The sequence below is a fragment of the Halichoerus grypus genome, chromosome 5 (genome assembly GCF_964656455.1).
Source record: "Halichoerus grypus chromosome 5, mHalGry1.hap1.1, whole genome shotgun sequence".
In the NCBI taxonomy this organism is placed as follows: domain Eukaryota; kingdom Metazoa; phylum Chordata; class Mammalia; order Carnivora; family Phocidae; genus Halichoerus; species Halichoerus grypus.
The window spans coordinates 62,534,097-62,553,404 of record NC_135716.1 but is presented as its reverse complement, the minus strand read 5'-3'; the positions used below and the strand labels follow the sequence as shown (position 1 = coordinate 62,553,404).

The 19,308-nt window shown below is 32.7% G+C and overlaps 1 protein-coding gene across 1 annotated transcript in view; it reads left to right on the top strand.

Annotated features, from left to right (window-relative positions):
• The window catches only part of C5H8orf34 (chromosome 5 C8orf34 homolog), a 372,149-nt gene that overhangs the window by 154,059 nt on the left and 198,782 nt on the right, over positions 1-19,308 (top strand). Inside the window, 1 exon segment of the mRNA XM_078072311.1 lies at positions 3,334-3,500. Coding sequence (XP_077928437.1) covers positions 3,334-3,500 — 167 coding nt within the window.

The following is a 19,308-nucleotide window of genomic DNA, read 5'->3' as shown; positions in this document are numbered from 1 at the left end:
TTTCCTTGCCACTCATCCAGTTTTTATTTTTGGCTCATTATTGTGATCTATTTGTTGAATATATCCTAGTTCCCTTACCTCTCTTGTCCTTTGTTTTCCTTGTGTGGTAAAACTATCCTATTCAAATCTAACTCTTTGCCTATTCTGTGGCTGAACTGGCATAGACTGGAGAACACATGGCCACACTGATGGGTGTCACTGTGAATTCGTGGCCACCAAACTCCAGAAAGTCATTGGTCCTGCCCAAAGATACTCTGCATTCACCTAGTCTGTTCACATGTCCATGCTCCTCAGTGATGATTGCATGCCTTTTCTTGTCTCCTCAAACCTCCAGCACTTCTCCTCAGTCCTCATGTTCAACTGATGACCCTTCTAGGAATGTAAATGTCATAGTCACTCTGGAAAATAGTCTGGGAGTTTTATATAAAACTAACCATGCAAATACCGTATGACCCAGCAGTTGCACTCTTGGGCACTTGTCTCAAATAAATGAAAACTTATGTTCACACAAAAGAATGTATACAAATGTTCATAGCAACTCCATCATAATAGCCAAAAAACTTAACCTAGGTGTCCTTCAATGTTTGCATGGTTAAATAAACTGAAGTATATCCATGCCATGGGATACTACAGAGCAAAGAAAAGGAATGGACTATTGATACATGCAACAGCATGAATGAATCTCCAGGGATTTAGACTGCCTGAAAAAGCCAATCTTAAAATTGTATGATCCCATGTATATAATATTCTAGAAATGACAAGATTAAAAGAATGGAGAACAGACTAGTAGTTGCCAGGGATTAGAGAAGGGGAAGAAGGCATATGGCGGAAAGCAAGAGTGGCTAGAAAAGAGCCTTGTGGTATTTGAAATGGTCTGTATCTTGATCCTGGTGGTGGATATATGATACACAAACCTACACAAGTACTAAAATTACCTAGAACTAAATACATGCAGGCATATACACACAAATGAGTACAATTAAAATGGGAAATCTGAATAAGATTGGAAAATCGTATCATTGTCAGGATCCTGGTTATAATATTGTATTCTAGTTTTATAAGATAATGTTATTGAAGGAAACAGTGTAAAGAGTGCACAGGATCTCTCTGTATCATTTCTTAGAATTACATGTAAATCTATATTATTTCAAAGCCAAAAAATCAATTAAAAATGTTAGTGATCTGTTGAAAACACCTTGAGTTTTTTTTTAAAGATTTTATTTATTTATTTGACAGAGAGCAAGACAGTGAGAGAGGGAATACAAGCAGGGTGAGTGGGAGAGAGAGAAGCAGGCTTCCCGCTGAGCAGGGAGCCCGATGCGGGGCTCAATTCCAGGACCCCGGGATCATGACCTGAGCCAAAGGCAGATGCTTAACGACTGAGCCACCCAGGCGCCCCCACCTTGAGATTTTTGACAGTCCACCTCCCCCAACAATCTTTCAGCAAAGGGCATTAGTATCCACTGATGATTCTTACCTGAACAGTTACTATGTTGGTGGTTGCAAGATGGTGATTTTTTGATTCTGTCTTTCCTTCTACATTTATTAACTAGCATTAATGTGGAAAATAAAAGCTTTTTATCCATCCCTATTTCCCCTGGCCTTCTCTAACATATTCACCATAACTTAGAGGTGAACCAGTGAGGTAGGGCTGATTGATCTTTGCCCACTGATGACATACAATGTCATTTTGCTGTTTTCCATCGTCTTCTTAGACAGTGTTAAACCTGGTACTTCTATTAAGACAGTTTGAGATGTTCAGTCTGTGCCCTGAAATTTATCTGGTTGGTTCTATGTTTTTGTTTTTTACCAAGCTACCTCTGCATTTTGGCCTGGTGGCAGTGGGGACAATTCATTTAACCCATTTGCCTTATGGGCCCTCCTTCTGAATATAGAAAAGATTATCTTTCCATCCTGCTTGGGGAAGACTTCTTCTACATATCATGTCTTTTTCTTTCATGGGGTGACATTTGGCATTTCCTTCCTTTGGGCAATAACATGAAAAGAAATTGGATTACAGAGAAGAGAAAAACTTTGGGACAGTTTTTGAAACTATATGTGATTGCTCTTTGGACTTGTAAGTTGTCTAGTCAGACACTGTCTTGAGAAGTTGGGAGAGAGAGAACCATGAAAGATAGCATTTACGCAAAGGAGCCCAGCTTTATCACAAAGAAACTCTTCCAAATTTACAAAGACTCTCTAGACTGGAAGAAACTGAGAAACATTTATATACCAGTTCTGGATCCATCCTTTCTTTTACCTCATCCTACCCCAAGATCTAGGCAGCATGATAGAACAATGAGGAAATTTATTTTAATCATAGAAATTAAAATTTTTGGGTGTGTGGGTGGCTCAGTTGGTTAAGCGGCAGACTCGATTTCAGCTCAGGTCATGATCTTAGGGTCCTGAATCGAGCCCCAGGTCACGCTCTATACTCAGTGGGGAATGTGCTTGAGGATTCTCTCTCTGCTTCTCCCCCCACTTGTGCTCTCTCTCTCAAATAAATCATTTTTTAAAAAAATTAAAATTTTCATTTAAAATAATCTTGTCAGAGGTGCCTGGGTGGCTCATTCAGTAAAGAGTCTGACAATGAATTGTGTGGATCACTACATCAAAAACTAATGATGTATTGTATGGTGACTAACATAACATAATAAAATTAAATTAAAAAAAAAAAAGAGTCTGCCTTCGGCTCAGGTCATGATCTTGGTGTCCTGGGATCAACCCCCACGTTGGACTCCCTGCTAAGTGGGGAGCCTGCTTCTCCCTCTCCCTCTGCCCCTCCGCCCTGCTTGTGCTCTGTCTCTCTCTTTTTCTCAAATAAATAAATAAAATCTTTAAAAAATAATCTTGTCATAGTATGTTAAAATAGTTATCCCATTACGTTTGTTTTTCTTGACATGGATTTATTTGTAAGTCAAGGAATTTCATATAATAATCTGGATTTTCTGCCTCATCTTTTAAAAAAAATCAAAAATCCATTAACAGTGGGCTTTCATTATGGCATGGCGACAATTGGTAGGAGCTGATTAGCACCTCCTCCCTTAAATGGGGCAGGAGTTTCAGTTTGCCATATTTCTCACCTATACCCACTTGCAGTATGGTTAATAAGGTACCAAAGGATGTCTAGGAAAGAAGACAGTCTATATTTCCATTATCCTTAGGGAAAATATTACTAATATAATATATACTAATATAATATAATATATATAATATATAATTTTACACAGCAAAATAATCGAATGAAAATTTGGTTGTAGATTTCTTTATTTACCACAGCTAATTGAGATAGAGTTGTCATCGCTGAAAACTAACATTTAAATATTTCTTCAGCTTAAAGGTGGAGCCCAAGACTAAAGGATTAAAACAACAGCAACAACAACATAAGAAACTTCTGGCAGCAATGCTCTCTCAAGATTCTTTTGAGTCTCTCCACAGCCCTACCCCATCTGTAACAGAAGAAGATATTGATAATGAAGATGATGCAATGGAATTGCTGGGTAATTTTAAAAATTAATAATTTCTCTTTTTCTTCTTCTCTGGCATTGTAAAAATGTGTAGTGATTAAGAGATTTTAAAGTTTTTGAATAGTTTTGTCTTAGGGGAAAGAAATCGTTTAACACATACTTTAAACATTAGCCTTTCACGAAGTTGCATGTAAGAACTAAGTTGAAATCACCTAAGCATGTGAAGTATTTATTAGACTGTATTTTGTGCTTTGTATATGCAGCACTTTACCTCCTGACTCCTTACTCAAGCTTTATTCTATGTGCAATTGTGATAAAAATTCAAGTCTGTCTGCTTTATTCTCTGATTATGATTGCCTTGATCACATCTTTTGTCTATAAAATACATCCAAATACATATTTCAGCCCTCATCCCAAGATAGTCCCTTGTTTCAAGGATGTTTTAGAAAAATACAGTAAAATTTAGAGAGGCAGATAGTAAATTAGTGTTTTATGTCTTCCATAAGTTAGAGGAGAGTTTGCAAAAAGATTTCGGTGTTTTTATAGGCTTGTTACTTTCATGAAAAACCTTATTAGTGTTGTATATATAGGGAACCCTTTATATCTTACATGAAGTAAATGTATGTTTTTATTTCACCATAAATCTTTGGATAGTAGTTTTTTAAAATTGAACTTTCCTTTTATTCTAAGTCATTAAAGCAATTTCCAAATACTTTGTAACCATGTACTGAAGTGAATAAATAATGTAATCATTTGAAAGCTGCAAATAAGTTTAACATAGAATAAGGAGTCCCAGAAATATACAGACATTTAAAAAATTTTTTTTTCTAAACCAGCTTCCTGGGTTTTAAGTGTTTAGGGCAGTAAAATATTATCATGTTAAAAAATGGTATAGGTCTTCTTGCATAGACCTACAAATGTGTTATTTACTCAGTGATGGCAAGGTCACTGATGTTTTCTGATTTTATAATACTGCATTCATTCCAGCATTGAGGAGACTGTCATGGCATTTTCACTTCATGATGTTCATCTGGTTTTTTGTTTTTTTTTTTTTTTTTTTTTTTTTAAGAACAATGAAGTCTGGATGTTTTTTTAAGGAATCTTATCTCCCCACCTCCAAATCATTAATGTGGCAGATGTGCCAGATGTTGTGGTACCCTCATTCAGCTTCAATTCAGCCAGTGTTTACTAAGTACTTACCATGTGCTAAGCACTGAGCTCAGTCCTAGAGACGTAAAAATAAAGTAATCTTGGATCTTGTTTGCAGGAACTTTACATTTCTAGTGTTTGAAATAAAAATGTAAATACATCATTCTAGTAGTTTTTGCGACAGGTGCCAATTTGATTAAGCAGACAGTTTAATGTAGGGATAACACCTAATGTGGAGGTAGGGGATGGTGCCCAGGGAATGTTTCATAGAGAAACTGATTCCGGTGGTGAGGTGAGTCCTGGAGGCCAAGTAGATGGAAGTTCAGCAGGCAAAGTGTGGTCATTACCCTTGTAGGAATGGACTCTTTTGCTATTGTGCTCCATAACTGTGCCTGTAAATTGTTCCTTTGCTTTGGTCAGTAACAGTGAAGGGGGCAAGGCTTGAACCATGACTGTCAGTGGAAGGGCCAGGAGGTTGTTCATATCACATCAATGTTGGCTTTTTGGTACATCGACATTGGGTTGTGCTGGTAGTGTTCTTTCTCTCCCTTCCTTTACATGACAGCTCTTCGTCAGTTGATATCCACAGGAGGGCAATTACAGTTAACTTGCAAAGATAATCTTTTTTTTTTTTTTTTTTTAAGATTTTTTATTTATTTGCGAGATAGACAATGAGAGACAGAGAGCATGAGAGGGAGGAGGGTCAGAGGGAGAAGCAGACTCCCCACTGAGCAGGGAGCCCGATGTGGGACTCGATCCTGGGACTCCAGGATCATGACCTGAGCCGAAGGCAGTCGCTTAACCAACTGAGCCACCCAGGCGCCCGCAAAGATAATCTTTTGAAGAAATGCAGGCATGCTCCAAATCACTTTGGATTTCCTGATAGCCTCAGGAGTATCTCATCAGAGTGGAGGAAATCATAAATTTCAGTGATGTTGAGGAGTTCTTTATGAAAACTTAGGTGTCACTCAGTGCTGATACCCCATAGATCTCAGCTCCTCTGAAGTTTCTAGTCTCCCAAGTTGAAGACCAGACTGTTAGGTTTTGGAGACTATCTAATGTGAACAGTTAATAGCTGGTCCTCATTTTTTTTTTTTTCATTTAGACATTTTAAATGTCTGAGCAAATTTAAGAATGAGAAATATTTGAGTTTGGACTTTATATCTCAGCATAGACAGCTGTAGTATACTAATGCTGGTCTCTAGATTATGAGATTTCTCTGCCATGACATAGGATGTTCCAAGTCCACTGGGCTATCCTCTAAAATAATGCCATATGCAACCCTGTTGCCTAGCTGTCTCAGTGAATAAAGGTCATAGAGCAGAAAATTGTATCCAAAAGATTGTTTGGCCCAGGAGTTCATTAATTATGTAAAATGGTATTTGGGTGTGAAATATATTTGTCTTTAAGACCCAAGTATACCTATCCATTCAATTATTTAGAAAATATATATTTAAAATATAGGTTCAGTTTTCTTCAAAAGTAGTGTATATAAATTCATGACTTAAAATTTTACTTATGCTTTTATCTAAGATGATGGTTAATCTCTTACATGAAATCGAACAGATGTACGTGAAAAATTTCAGTTAATATAAAAGTTAAAACTTTTTTTCAGTCATGATATAGTAATGGATGAATGATTAATATGGATGAGTATGGGTATAAAATACAATGATTATTAAGTTATTCAATTTTAAGACCTTATATCCTCAGTAGCCGTGTATGTCTCTATTAGTATTTCAGTAGATTTCAGTCCCTACACTAATCAGTTAATGTGATATTGCTAAATCAATTTAGAAACTATATAATGCCTACTTTTCCAGCCCTTTTAATATTAGATTTCAGTCATATTGTTTATTATTAAAGAATTTGAAGACAGTATTTTTTGAAACCCTGATCCCAGGGAAACATATGTGATTGTACATATTTGAGGAAAATAGAAATGCTAAGCTCCTGAAAATTTATTTGAAATCAAATTTTAGTACATAGAATCATTGTAAAAGGCAAGAGACATCTGGTATTTAAAATATCTTTTGCAAATCTGCAACATTGTGTAGAATGAGTTTGCTATAACTTATGTGTTTTCAGTGTATAACTTGTCTATATCAGATATAACTGGCTAAAAATTTTATTATGCCCAAGAGTAGTCTGTACTCTTTGTGAAGTGACAAATAAATGAGAAGTGTAATTACTAGTTCATGTCAATGTAACAAAGGATTGTTCTTCAGTAAAACTGAAGGGGGAAAATAAGCCTTTTAGTTGAATAAATAGAAGTCAGTAACACTTCTTATCTTAATTTGTTTGTTAAGGAATTTATCATTGATAACACATACTGGTTAAGATTTAATTCTTCACGGTTGTTTAATTGTATGTTTTTGGATTTCTATTCCAAGTGTATTGGGCATATGAAAATATAGTACATACAGCATCTATAATTTTTAAGTAGATTAAATATTTACTGTAAGATTGCTTTAAATACTACTTTTAAATTCATAGCACAAAAGTAGTTTAAATGGAATTAATATATAACAGAGAATAAAATATCCAAATTTCTGGAATTTTAAGATATAACAATTTTAAGCACCACTGAAATTGGTGCTGTAATTACAGAAGACATTGAATAAAGTATCTGCCAATTCACCTCAAAGTAAGTAGTTCTCATCTTCAAATTTAAGATATTCCTTAATATTTTAAACTATGCTGGAAATTAAGGATCACAATGATTAAATTTGCATATTTTTGAAGTTATTAAAATCAATAATTTTTCAAAAGTAGAAAAACAAATTACAGTGGTACAGCAAGGGATTTATAAAAAGCCTATATGTATCTTTTACTTCATTAACTTTCACAGAAAATTTGAGGAACTTCACTAATTTAAAAGATATTTCAGCTTTTAAATGTAAGCTCATTTTCATTACATGCATTTTTATTTTATTTTTGATGAAATGCTAATTGCAGTTATGTGTTTATCTTCTATATAATTTATACTCCCTTGAAAATATCAGAATTATTTGAAAGGCACAAGTATTATTTTTACACATTTTAGTATAAGATAATTACTTAAAAAAAATTTTTTTTGGCTTTCTCTCAGAATTGATGATGAGGCAAATATCTAAAAATCACATTCCAGAGATGCTAAAAAAGGAAAGCAGCGTTAGTCATGATTTATACTTTCTGATCTTAGAAAGTATAATCATATAAATTTAATTAATCATATAAAAATTAAAACTAACATTGTATTACCAAAAGCAAACAAGGTGATTACAAATCATCTTCTATATTTTATTTGTTTTAAATTTAGTAATTAAAAACAAGTATAATTATACTGCTATTCTTTGTAGAATACAGTAATTTCTAAATTTCTAAAACCCCAATATCTTACCAGATTATGTAAAACATTTAATTTTCAAGAAGAACTCATTGCATTAAGGCAGTATTTTGGCAAATTCTTTTGCATTGTGACCAATCTTTAAAACTAAACATTTACAAAAAATAAAAAAAATAAAATCTTTAAAAAAAATAAGTAAATAAAATTAAACATTTACTTTCTGTTTTGTTTTTTTTTTTTTTCCCAGTTGGAGGCTTCTTAAAGCAGAAAGCACCCATATTTACAGAATAAAAACATGTATTTCACCTAGTGAAAAATGCTGTCATTCAATGATGTTAGAAAAAGAAGGGAGAGGACCGTAAATGTTAAAAAAAAAAATCTACCTACCTATCAATATACTTATTTCTAATGATATTAAGTATGAGAACTAGTCTAAAGCACACATAAACTTTGTTTCCTTTGAGTATTGATCATTGGGAATATCAGGACAATAGAAGAATTATCACTTTAAATTGAAGATTCTTTGTAGAAAAGATTCTTTTAAAAAGTGAAGGACTTTCCAAAATTAAATTTATGGATTCTTTAATATTATCTGTGAGGTTGCTTTAAATACTGCTTAGAAATTCATTCAGCATAGTACCAAAATAACTTAATATTAGAGATTAAAATATTCTGAATTTGTGGGGTGTTAAGGTACAGCAAATTTGAGGACCACTGAAGTCAGTGAAATCTAGATCATACTGAATAAAATAACACCCAGACCACCTCAATCTAAGTAGCTCTCTTTTTTAAATACAAGATACTCTCAGAAATTCCAGTAATTACACTGGCAGTTGATGACCACAGTTACCCAAACATTATAAAAAATCTGCACATATATTTTAAATGTTCACTAAATGAATTAATATAATTGAAAACCTAGGGCTTCACACAGATATATGAAAATATCTTTCACATGCTAAATAATAAATATTAACTGCTGTTGAGTTGTGTGATATATTGTAACAGAAACTCCGTGAAATGCCCCTGCTATTGAGTTTGGTCCTATATTTTTGAATTTTAACTTCAGCTCTCTTTAGAGCCATCATTGCCTGCACAAATGCCAAGTAAGTTCAGGCTGAAGTGTCTTCTAAGTGGAATTGAATAGCACTGTGTTTGTCTCTCTGGGATTACAGTGACAGCATTTGAGTAAATCCACTCAGACGTATTTTTTCATTCAGCAAATATCATGCACCTGCTATGTGAACAGTACTAATTCATATTAATATACAGCAGTAGAATATTATGTCTTTTATTTTTCTAATTACTTGATCTCTGGGCTTTGAGAGAACGGTGAATCTAGTGAACATTGACATCTATATAGAACCAAACAATTTGTAGATTTTTGCTTCAACTCCCAATTAGCCCATTAATTAATTGATTTATAAGTTTATCAATTTCTCCACTTACAAAGTGACTCTGCACATTTCTGGGAGTTCACATTTGCACAAATATGAGCATGTTTCATGAAATACTAACTATTCAGGGATGATTCTCAAAATTTGGTTCGCTTAAGAAGCTTATTGTAAATAAAAATTCCAGTTCCCTCTATCCCCAATTTTTGGTTCATTAGATTTGAATACAGCCCATGAATTACCATTTTCCAACAGGAATGCCCTTCCTCCTGTCCTTTAAGAAATTCTGTTGCGGGTGATCTGTATAGCATACAATGAGAAACTCTAATCTAGAAGGTATGGTCAATGAACTTTTTTGTTGTTTGATCTAATATATCCTGAAGCAAGGGGAATAAAATTATAGAAAGTGTGATTTTTATAATAAAAAGCATGGAATAGAGGTTTCTGAGTTAACCAAGCTCTTTTGAAATGTCTCCTGAAAACAAGGAAAAGTCTTGCTAAGAAGCTTTGGTTACTGTAGTTTGTATTACTGATTATTTCTGTCTTCCCTCCCAATATCATATTTTATAGGAGCACTTGAAAGACAAACTGCTAGAGTACAAAAATTACATAAGTTATGAAATGATTCTAGCATAGACCTGTGGACGTGGTTTCATTGAGATTCTGTTTTATCATGTTATTATTCTAAACTTTATTTGGGATTCTGACTTTGCTTTTGTTAGATGTGACTCATAGCCCCCTTCACAGTCTTCTAGAAGTACTTGTTTTGTGTTTGGAATTGCATTTGTGATTCATTCTCTTCATTCTTCATTTGTGCTTCTTTCAACAAAATATTGGAACATTTACAAATGATAACTGGCATTTACATGTAGAGATTGCCTTTTAAATAAATACAAACTTGCATGTCACTAAAAACATACATCATCCTACATGATTTACTTTTATGGCATTTAATAAGAAATGTTTTTTTTCTTTAAAAATTTTTTCTAATGGTAAAAGTAGATCAACATAGCAGAATAAAGTCAAGAGTTTGAAAATAAAACCTAAACCCATAGACATATTATTGACAATTGTCCTTCATCTCAATTGTAGACTTCTTTGAAAATTCCTTTATTTCAGAGATAGCTGTTTCAGTATATTTGTAAGTAAGTTGTTTAGTACATATTTCTCATTTTGAAATAAGTTACAGATTGTTTGACATATAACAGTAATATAAGTTAATGTGCTTTTTCATATTTAGGTCATAGCTTTTCACTGAGTATCTTGCAAAGGTGTGAGCCACATTGTGATGTGATTATGTGGTCTATGTCCAGAGCATTGAGCTACAAAACTCTAAGACCAGCTCCAGCCCTCATGCTGCCTTTTGTTAGTTTTGTCATCTGAGCTACAAGTACTTAATTATAAAATGCTGGTAACAACTTCAATCTTCCTATCACATAGGGATGTTGTAGGAATAAAAATGAGATGTTCTCTGAAAACGCTTTTATTATTATTTTCTTTTTGTCATGCGTAACAGGAATGTTTGAAAAAGGACACTAGAATTTATAGATGGAACTTTCCTTCCAAGTAAATTTATATTCTCCAACCCCGCATACATTTTGTCTAGTTATAAGCAAAGAAAAAAAATAGCTTTCTGTAGCTTTGGAAATACCTACTAGTAGTAAAAATTTATGTTTCCCACAAGATAATACAATCAAAGACTTGAAGAGAAAGGAGGTAAAGCTACAAATGTATTTGTAACCCAAAATAATTTATATATCAATACAATGCATTACATTTTTTATTTTTAACGTGGGTATTTAAACAGGGGCAAACATTGATGTGATTTAGTTAAGGATATAGAGCAAATTACTCCATTGTCTTTAATTTTCTTCCACATAAGTGTGTAATTTCTAGGAGGAAAAGAAAAATGTTTTGTGCATACACAAGACTATTCACTAGTATAAGTTGAGCTGGGAGCAGGAATAAGAGAGAGAGACAAAGACGGGATATATAAGACTAGAAATTTGTACAATACGTTTACATGCTTTTGTGTAAATAAAACCATAAAAGTGTTGAAAAATCTACAAGCTTTAAAAACTCTTCAATTATATTGATAAGTATGAAAATATTGATACAGCACAATTTTCTGGTTTTACATTAATTCATTGTATAATCAAATCACAAACAGTTTAAAAATCAGTGTTAAATATTATTAGGGTTTTGTTGCTTTTGAAATAAACTTTCCCATTTCAAATACACAATAAAATGGTAATGTTATACTTCAAGATGATTTGTTTAGCTGTGCTATTGATTTTCATACAGTTTGAATTTAAATTAATTTTGTATTCTATGTAAGAGCCATTTGAAAGTGGTGCCAAAATCACTATTTTATTGTATTTTTTTCCTGGTTAAAAATATGCAACAGAGTGTTATTAACTTAGCAGTTATTTGCATTTTGACATAAAAAACGATAGACATTAAAGAGGTATTAAAACTGTTCTTCTGAATTGTTTAAAACTTTTTTGTCTAACTACAGTAATCTGTTTAGATTTCTATATATTACAATATCACTGATATTTAATCATCTTTAAATAGAAAACTAAAATTATTGAAGTTGAAATATTGAGTACACAGTAATAGAGGGGTCACAGAACTTGTCAATTATTTTCAATATCTAAAAGCAATAGTTTTTGTAAAGTTTCATTCAAGATTTTTAAAGGTATTTTAGAAATACATTTTTTAAAATCTGAAATATTTAAACTGGTCCTATATAGGAATTTCTTTTAAAATGAAAGTATTATGATTTTCTTTTTTAAATAGTCTTATATTGTGTAATTTCAGAAAATATTCTTTTTTTTTTTTTTTTTTAAAGATTTTATTTATTTATTTGAGAGAGAGAGAATGAGAGACAGAGAGCATGAGAGGGAGGAGGGTCAGAGGGAGAAGCAGACTCCCTGCTGAGCAGGGAGCCCGATGCGGGACTCGATCCAGGGACTCCAGGATCATGACCTGAGCCGAAGGCAGTCGCTTAACCAACTGAGCCACCCAGGCGCCCCCAGAAAATATTCTTAACAATCTGAAAATATTTTTTTAAGTTGCTCTAAAATGTTTAAATAGAAGGGCACTAAGGAACACAATCGGAAAAAAATATGACACTGTTCTAATGGAGGTAAATTAAATTTATTGATTTTATTTTGCTTTTCAACATTTTAGTTTCTTTCTGCAAAAGATGATTCAATGCGTGATATTAATATAGAATGAATTTACTTATATCAGAATATAAATGTAAAATTTCATGTAAAATTTTGATTTCTTTAAAATTTACTTTTTCAGGAATTTTCAGAAGGGAGTTTACTAGGCCAGCTGTTTTTCATCTTTTAGTGCTGTCATATTTACTTCTTTAATTACCAACATGTGTTTGAATAAAATCTATTTCAGAATTTAATGTAGAATATTATAAATATGGTAAAAACAAAAGTTAATCTAATGAGATTAATTTTATGGAAGATAGTATAGCATGATATTAGAAATAACAACAGTATACATGAGCCTTGTATTCAGGTAACCCTAGTTGCAAGTTTCACCATTGCCTCTTACTAATTCTGTGATTTGAGAACAGCAACTTTTTTCTTTCTATCAGATCCATTATCAGAAAAATAGGAACTTTGGCAATACTTATAGGGTTTTGTGAAGATTAAATAAATCATTCAGATGAAGTATTCAGTGCATCTGATAAAGGATTAGAGCTGAGAAAAGGATTTGTTACTATACTTCATATCATTTTTTATACCAATTCCTTTCCTATCTCCATCTAGCCCATGAGGTTTAGTACATGTGAAAAAGAAAGTAAGATCATAGGACTTTGGCCTTGGGTTTAAGTGTTTAGTCTTTTATCATAAATGTCTCATATAGATATGTTCTAAATATTTAGAAATTATTTCAGGGGCGCCTGGGTGGCTCAGTCGTTAAGCATCTGCCTTCGGCTCAGGTCATGATCCCAGGGTCCTGGGATCGAGCCCCGCATCGGGCTCCCTGCTCCACGGGAAGCCTGCTTCTCCCTCTCCCACTCCCCCTGCTTGTGTTCCCTCTCTCGCTGTCTCTCTCTCTGTCAAATAAATAAATAAAATATTAAAAAAAAAAAAAAAGAAATTATTTCAACAGGTATTCTCCACTTGATATTTAAGTCCTACTTTCTAATTTTTTCCCTTACCTTAAAAAAATCACAAACAACTTTCTCTTAAGAGAATGCCACATGAGCCTATATTTCCCCCAGTGTGTCAGAAAGAATCTTGGCCTTTTGTTCCATTGAAAGATAATACCCCCATTAGAAGAGAATATTATAATATTCAATTTTTTCTAATAATTTGACTGAAGAAATTATTTTCAGCAATTTGAAATCTTAAAACTTTTTAAAAACAGTATCATGTTTTGGTGATGTTTTAGATATTTTTATATATAATGTATGAAGAATAGTATTATCATGTGCATTTGTAATAAGCAATAAACTGTGCTAAGTGTTTCTGTACATTACTTAATAATTACAAAATACCATGGAGTAGGCTGTATTATTATCCTCACACTGTAGAAAAGGACACAAATCCTTGCAAAGCAAAATTTACCTAGATTATGTAGTTGATACTCAAGAATCAGATGCCTACGTTTCTGAACTAAACATTAACTGTGCAATACATACACATTAAAATGCACATTTAAATTAACATGTATATATTTACTTGCCACATATATGCAGTTCTCACATAATAAAATTTTAAAATTTAACATCAGGGGCTTCTGCTTCAGGTTATGATGGAATAACTGGTATTGGCCTTATCTCTTATATTTAACAATTATAAAACTACACAAAGTATATGAGGTCAACTTTTCAGGCCCTGGACAAAAAGCAGTACAGGACCTTGATTCTTAAGAGAAGGGGAAAAAGTGAGGTAAGCCCTATGTTTCACACTGGCTTTTTTCATCATGACACTTCTCTGACCAACTTGTGTGGATGAGGAGCTCAACTGGAGAGTGAAGAGTGGCAGTCTCACTGATTTGAGGAGGAAGAGATTGGAGTTGGGGCTGTTGAGGTGGCTGAGATTGGTGAGACAGTATAGCAAGAGAAGGAAGCTGAGCAGAGGGTGTAGACGTAAGTCAGCAGGTATGTTCCCTTAAATCCTTGGCTGAGACTGTGCTGCTCTTGCACAGAGCAAAACTACCCACGACCTGATAGTGGTTGTTGTGTGTCTGAGAATTGAATGGAAGAAGAGGGCTCATACAGAGCTGGGATACATCAGAGTTCCAGCCCAACCAGAGAAAGGAAACCTTCCTGAGTTCCTTTAGCATTCAGAGGAGACCTTAGAAAAGTCAACCATTAGGAGTAATGATCACACACTGAATTGAGAGCCACTCCTAAGAATGAAGGAAAACTTGAAATAGACTAGCTTTACAAAGCATAAAACCATGCCTACAAAGGTGAAGTAGGTATGCCAGTTAATTCCTGACAGAAAACTCAATGTCATTTAGAGAAGACAACATAAGCCAGACTTCCTAAAAAGAATCAACTATAATGTCCATCATTTAATAAAAATTATTAATCATTCAACAAAGTAAGAAAATGTGACCCAAAATCAAGGCAAAAAAAACAACCTATAGAGCATTTTACTCAGATGCTGGAATTTGCTGACAAATACTTTTAAAGCAATTATTACACATATTTTATGGACTTGAAGGAAAAGAACACAAAGAGTAAACAAGAAATTCAGTAGAAAAATTGAAACTAGAAAAAGAACCAAAGGAAAGTCTAGAATATAAAGGAAAGTCTAGAATATATGAAATTTTAAAAATTACTAGATAAGATTAACAGCTGATTGAACAATGTAGAAGTAAGTTTCAGTGAACTTGAATATAGGTTGACAGAAACTATCCAAATTGAAGATCAGAGATTTAAAAAGTAAAATAAAATGAAAAGGATTTCAATGACTGGTGGGACAGTTTAAAATGACAAAACATTTAATCAGAATTCAAGAGGAGAAAGAATAAGAAAGAAAAAAAATATTTTAAGCAATATTGCCCATTTCCCCCCCAGTTTGATGAAAAATACGAGCCTACAATACAAGTTTAGAAAATATCAGGCTGACAAAGTAAAGCAATTTCAGGTAAACAAAAGCAGACTGCGTATGTTACCAGTAGACCTTCACTATAAAAATGTTAGAGTCTCTCAGGCTGAAGGAAATTATATCAGATGGAAAATAAGATTTATAGGAAGAAATGAAGACACCAGATATGATAAATATGTGAATAAATATGTGAGACTATATTCCTTCTGTTAATTTTTGGAAAGACAACTGATTGCTTAAAGCAAAAGTGCAAACAATGCAGTAGAGTTTATAACATAGAAATAAAATCATATGAAAAATAGCATAAGCAGATGATAGTAAATGGAGTTACAGTGCTGTAGTTTCTACATTTTCACACAAAAAAATGATACAATATTAATAAGTAGACTGTATTTTAAGTAGACTCTAATACATTAGGGATGCATTACTTTAATCCTAAGAGCAATCACTGAGAAAAACATTTTTTAAATAGGAAACCAAAGAAGTTAAGCTGAAAAGCTAATAAAGGACATAAAAATGGAATACTAAATTCATTTGGCTAAGGAGAAATGAATCAAAAGTGGTTGGGGTGAATACAAGACAAATAACATGATGATAAACTTTAAACCCAAACATAGTAATAATTACATTAAATATAAATGGACTACATATACCAATTAAAGGACAGAGATTGTCAGTGTGGATAAGCAAGTAAGATTTATATAGACTGAGTATAAGATTCACAGTGTAAGACCAGATAGATTGAAAATAAAAGGATAGGAAAATATATTACATGCAAAAAGTAGGCATAGAACATATAGCACAATGATATAAAGCACATTCATCAGGAAGACATAACAATTGTAAATATGTATGCATTTGAGCTTAAAAATATAGAATGACAAAATAAAAAACTAGACAAATGGGTATTCATAGTTGGATATTTTAATACATTTCTCTCAGTAATTGACAGGAAAAGTGGAAAATGTGTGTGTATATATATAGAGAGAGAGAAGATTTGAACAACATTGTCAAATTTATTGTAAATTGAAATTTACAGTATACTTAACAATACAGGAAACACATTGTTTTCATATGCAGATGAAATGTTCATTGAGAAACACTATACTGGGTCAACTTTCTGTACTTAAGTCACAACAGGATTAAACTAAAAATCAATAACAGTGTAAATTAGGAAAATCCCAAAATTTGGAAATTAAATGCTCTTAATAACACATGGGCCAAAGAAGAATGAAAAGGGAACTCAGAAAATAATTTAAACTAAATGATAATAAAAATACAACATACAGAGCATACAAATCAGTGCTTAAAGAGAAGCTCAGAGGTTTAAGCAAGGGTTATTAAATCATTGATACAAGTTTCTACCTTTAAATCTAAAAAAAAAAGCGAATTGCATCTACATAAGAAAGGAGGAAATAATAAAGATAAGACAAACCAATGAAATAGAAAATAGGCTAACATAAAGAATATCAGCAATGCCAAAACTGATAAATTTTTAGTAACACTGACAAAAAGAGAAACAAAAATTACCAATATTAGAAATGAAAGACAGGACTAAACTTTACTACAGATCATATATACACAGTGGATAACAAAAGAATATTATGAGCAACTTTATGCCAACGTATTAGACAAATTAGATATAATGAAAAAAAATTCTGGTGAAACTTCATACCAGAGATAAAACAGGAAATTGTACCTCTGAGTAGTCAAATATTTGTTAAAGAAATTGAATTTGTAAACAGAATCCTTCCCAAAAAGAAAACTTAAGGTGAAGATGGTTTTATTGGTGAATTCTATCAAATATTTAAGGAAGAGATAAATTCAAATCTAATAAACACTTTTAGAAAATAGAGAAGAGGGAACACTTCTCAGATTGTTTTGAGAGCAATGTAGCTATAATATCAAAACCTGACAAAGACATTGAAAGAAAATTACAGATGAATATCTCTTATGAACATAGATGCATAAATTCTTAACCAAACATTATTAAATTAAATCTCTATGATTAATACAGTGTTAATCAAATTCCTAATGGGCTTTTGTAAAAAAGAAATTGATGAGCTAATTCTAAAATTTACTTTGAAATAATAACCTTGAATGGCCGAAGTCATCTAGGAAGAGAATAGTATCAGTGGAATTACAGTATCTGATTTTAAGCCTCAACATAAGGCTACCATAATCAAAACCATGTAGTATTAATGTAAGGATAGGCAAACAAATCAGTGGAATGGATTAAAGTCCAGAAATAATGTGTTCAATTAGTTTTCAACAAAAGCACCAAAGCAATTTGATACAGAATGGATAATATTTTCAACTTCTATTGTTGGGACAATTAGATAAACCTACAGAAAAAGAATGAATTTTGACCTTCTACTTCATACCACAACAAAAGTTATTTTGAAATGATTATATGTGCAAACATAAACACAAAGATTATAAACTTCTAGAAGAAGAAATGCTGAATATATTAGTAATCCTGGAGTGGGCAAAGACTTCTTAGAGATAACAAAAATTACTAAGGATGAAAGAAAATTTTAATAAACTGGGCCTCATTAAAATTACAAGCTTCTCAGAAAATGAAAAGAGAGAAGAAAATAAAATGTAAAGGCATACTACTGAGTGGTACAAAATATATGCAATATATTCAACAAAAGACTTGTATCTAGAATGTATACAGAGCTTCTATAAATCAATTTTTTAAAAGGGTCAGTAGCCTAATAAAAATAGATTTCAATATGCAGCTCACAAAATAAGCTAAGCAAGTGGTAAATGAGCACATAATAAGTTATTCAACATCATTAGCTATAAGGGAAATGCAAATTAAAACAACATTGAGATATCACTTCACAACCAACTAGAATGGATAAAATTAAAGACTCTCAACACGAAATGTTACCAAGGATGTGGAGTAGCTGGAATTCTCAAACATTGCCCATGAAAAATTCTACACTTTGTAGAAAATGTCTGGCAGTTTCTTATAAAGTTCAATATGTACTTAACCCTATAGCCTAGCAATTCTTAGGTATTTTCCCAAGGGCAGTAAAACATGGATCCACAAATATTTGTATATAAAAGTAGTTCTATTCAAAATAATCCAAACAGAAAACAATCAAAATTACAGTCAGGAGAATTTATAAACAATTTGTGGTATATTCACATAATGGAACACTGTTCAACAATAAAAATGAATTAAATACTGATACAGGTAACAACATGGATCAGTATCATTACTATGAAATGAATTGTTTCCCTTGCCAAATTCATACATTAATGCCATAATTCCTAATGTCATTGTATATGGAGATAGGGTTTGGGGGAGGTTAATTAAGGTTACATGCAGTCATAAAAGTGGCCAAAAAGAAAGTCCTACCTAATCTAGTAGAACTGGTGGCCTTAGAAGAGGAAGAACATTCTCTCTCTCTCCCTCTCCCTCTCCCTCCCCTTCTCTGCTCCCTCTGTGACACTCATGTGTAGGTACTGAGGGAAGACCATGTAGGACACGGTGAGAAGGTGGGCATCTGCAGCCCAAGGAGAGAGCTCTCACCAGTTATTGCCATGCTGGTATCTTGATCTTGGACTTGCCAGCCTCCGTGACTATGGGAAAATAAATTTCTGTTGTTTAAGACACCCAGTCTAAGATACTCGGTATGGCAGCCTAAGCCAACTAAGACACTCATAAACATTATGTTGATCTAAAGAAACCAGATGCAAATGATTACATACTATTAATTTAACCATAAGAAATTCAAGAATAGGTAAAACTAATCTATGGTAATAGAAATCAGAACATGGTGGGCCGGGTGAGGGATTAGCATGAAGAAACTTTCTGGGGTGATAGAAATATTTTGTATCTTGACTGGGTTGTTCATTAC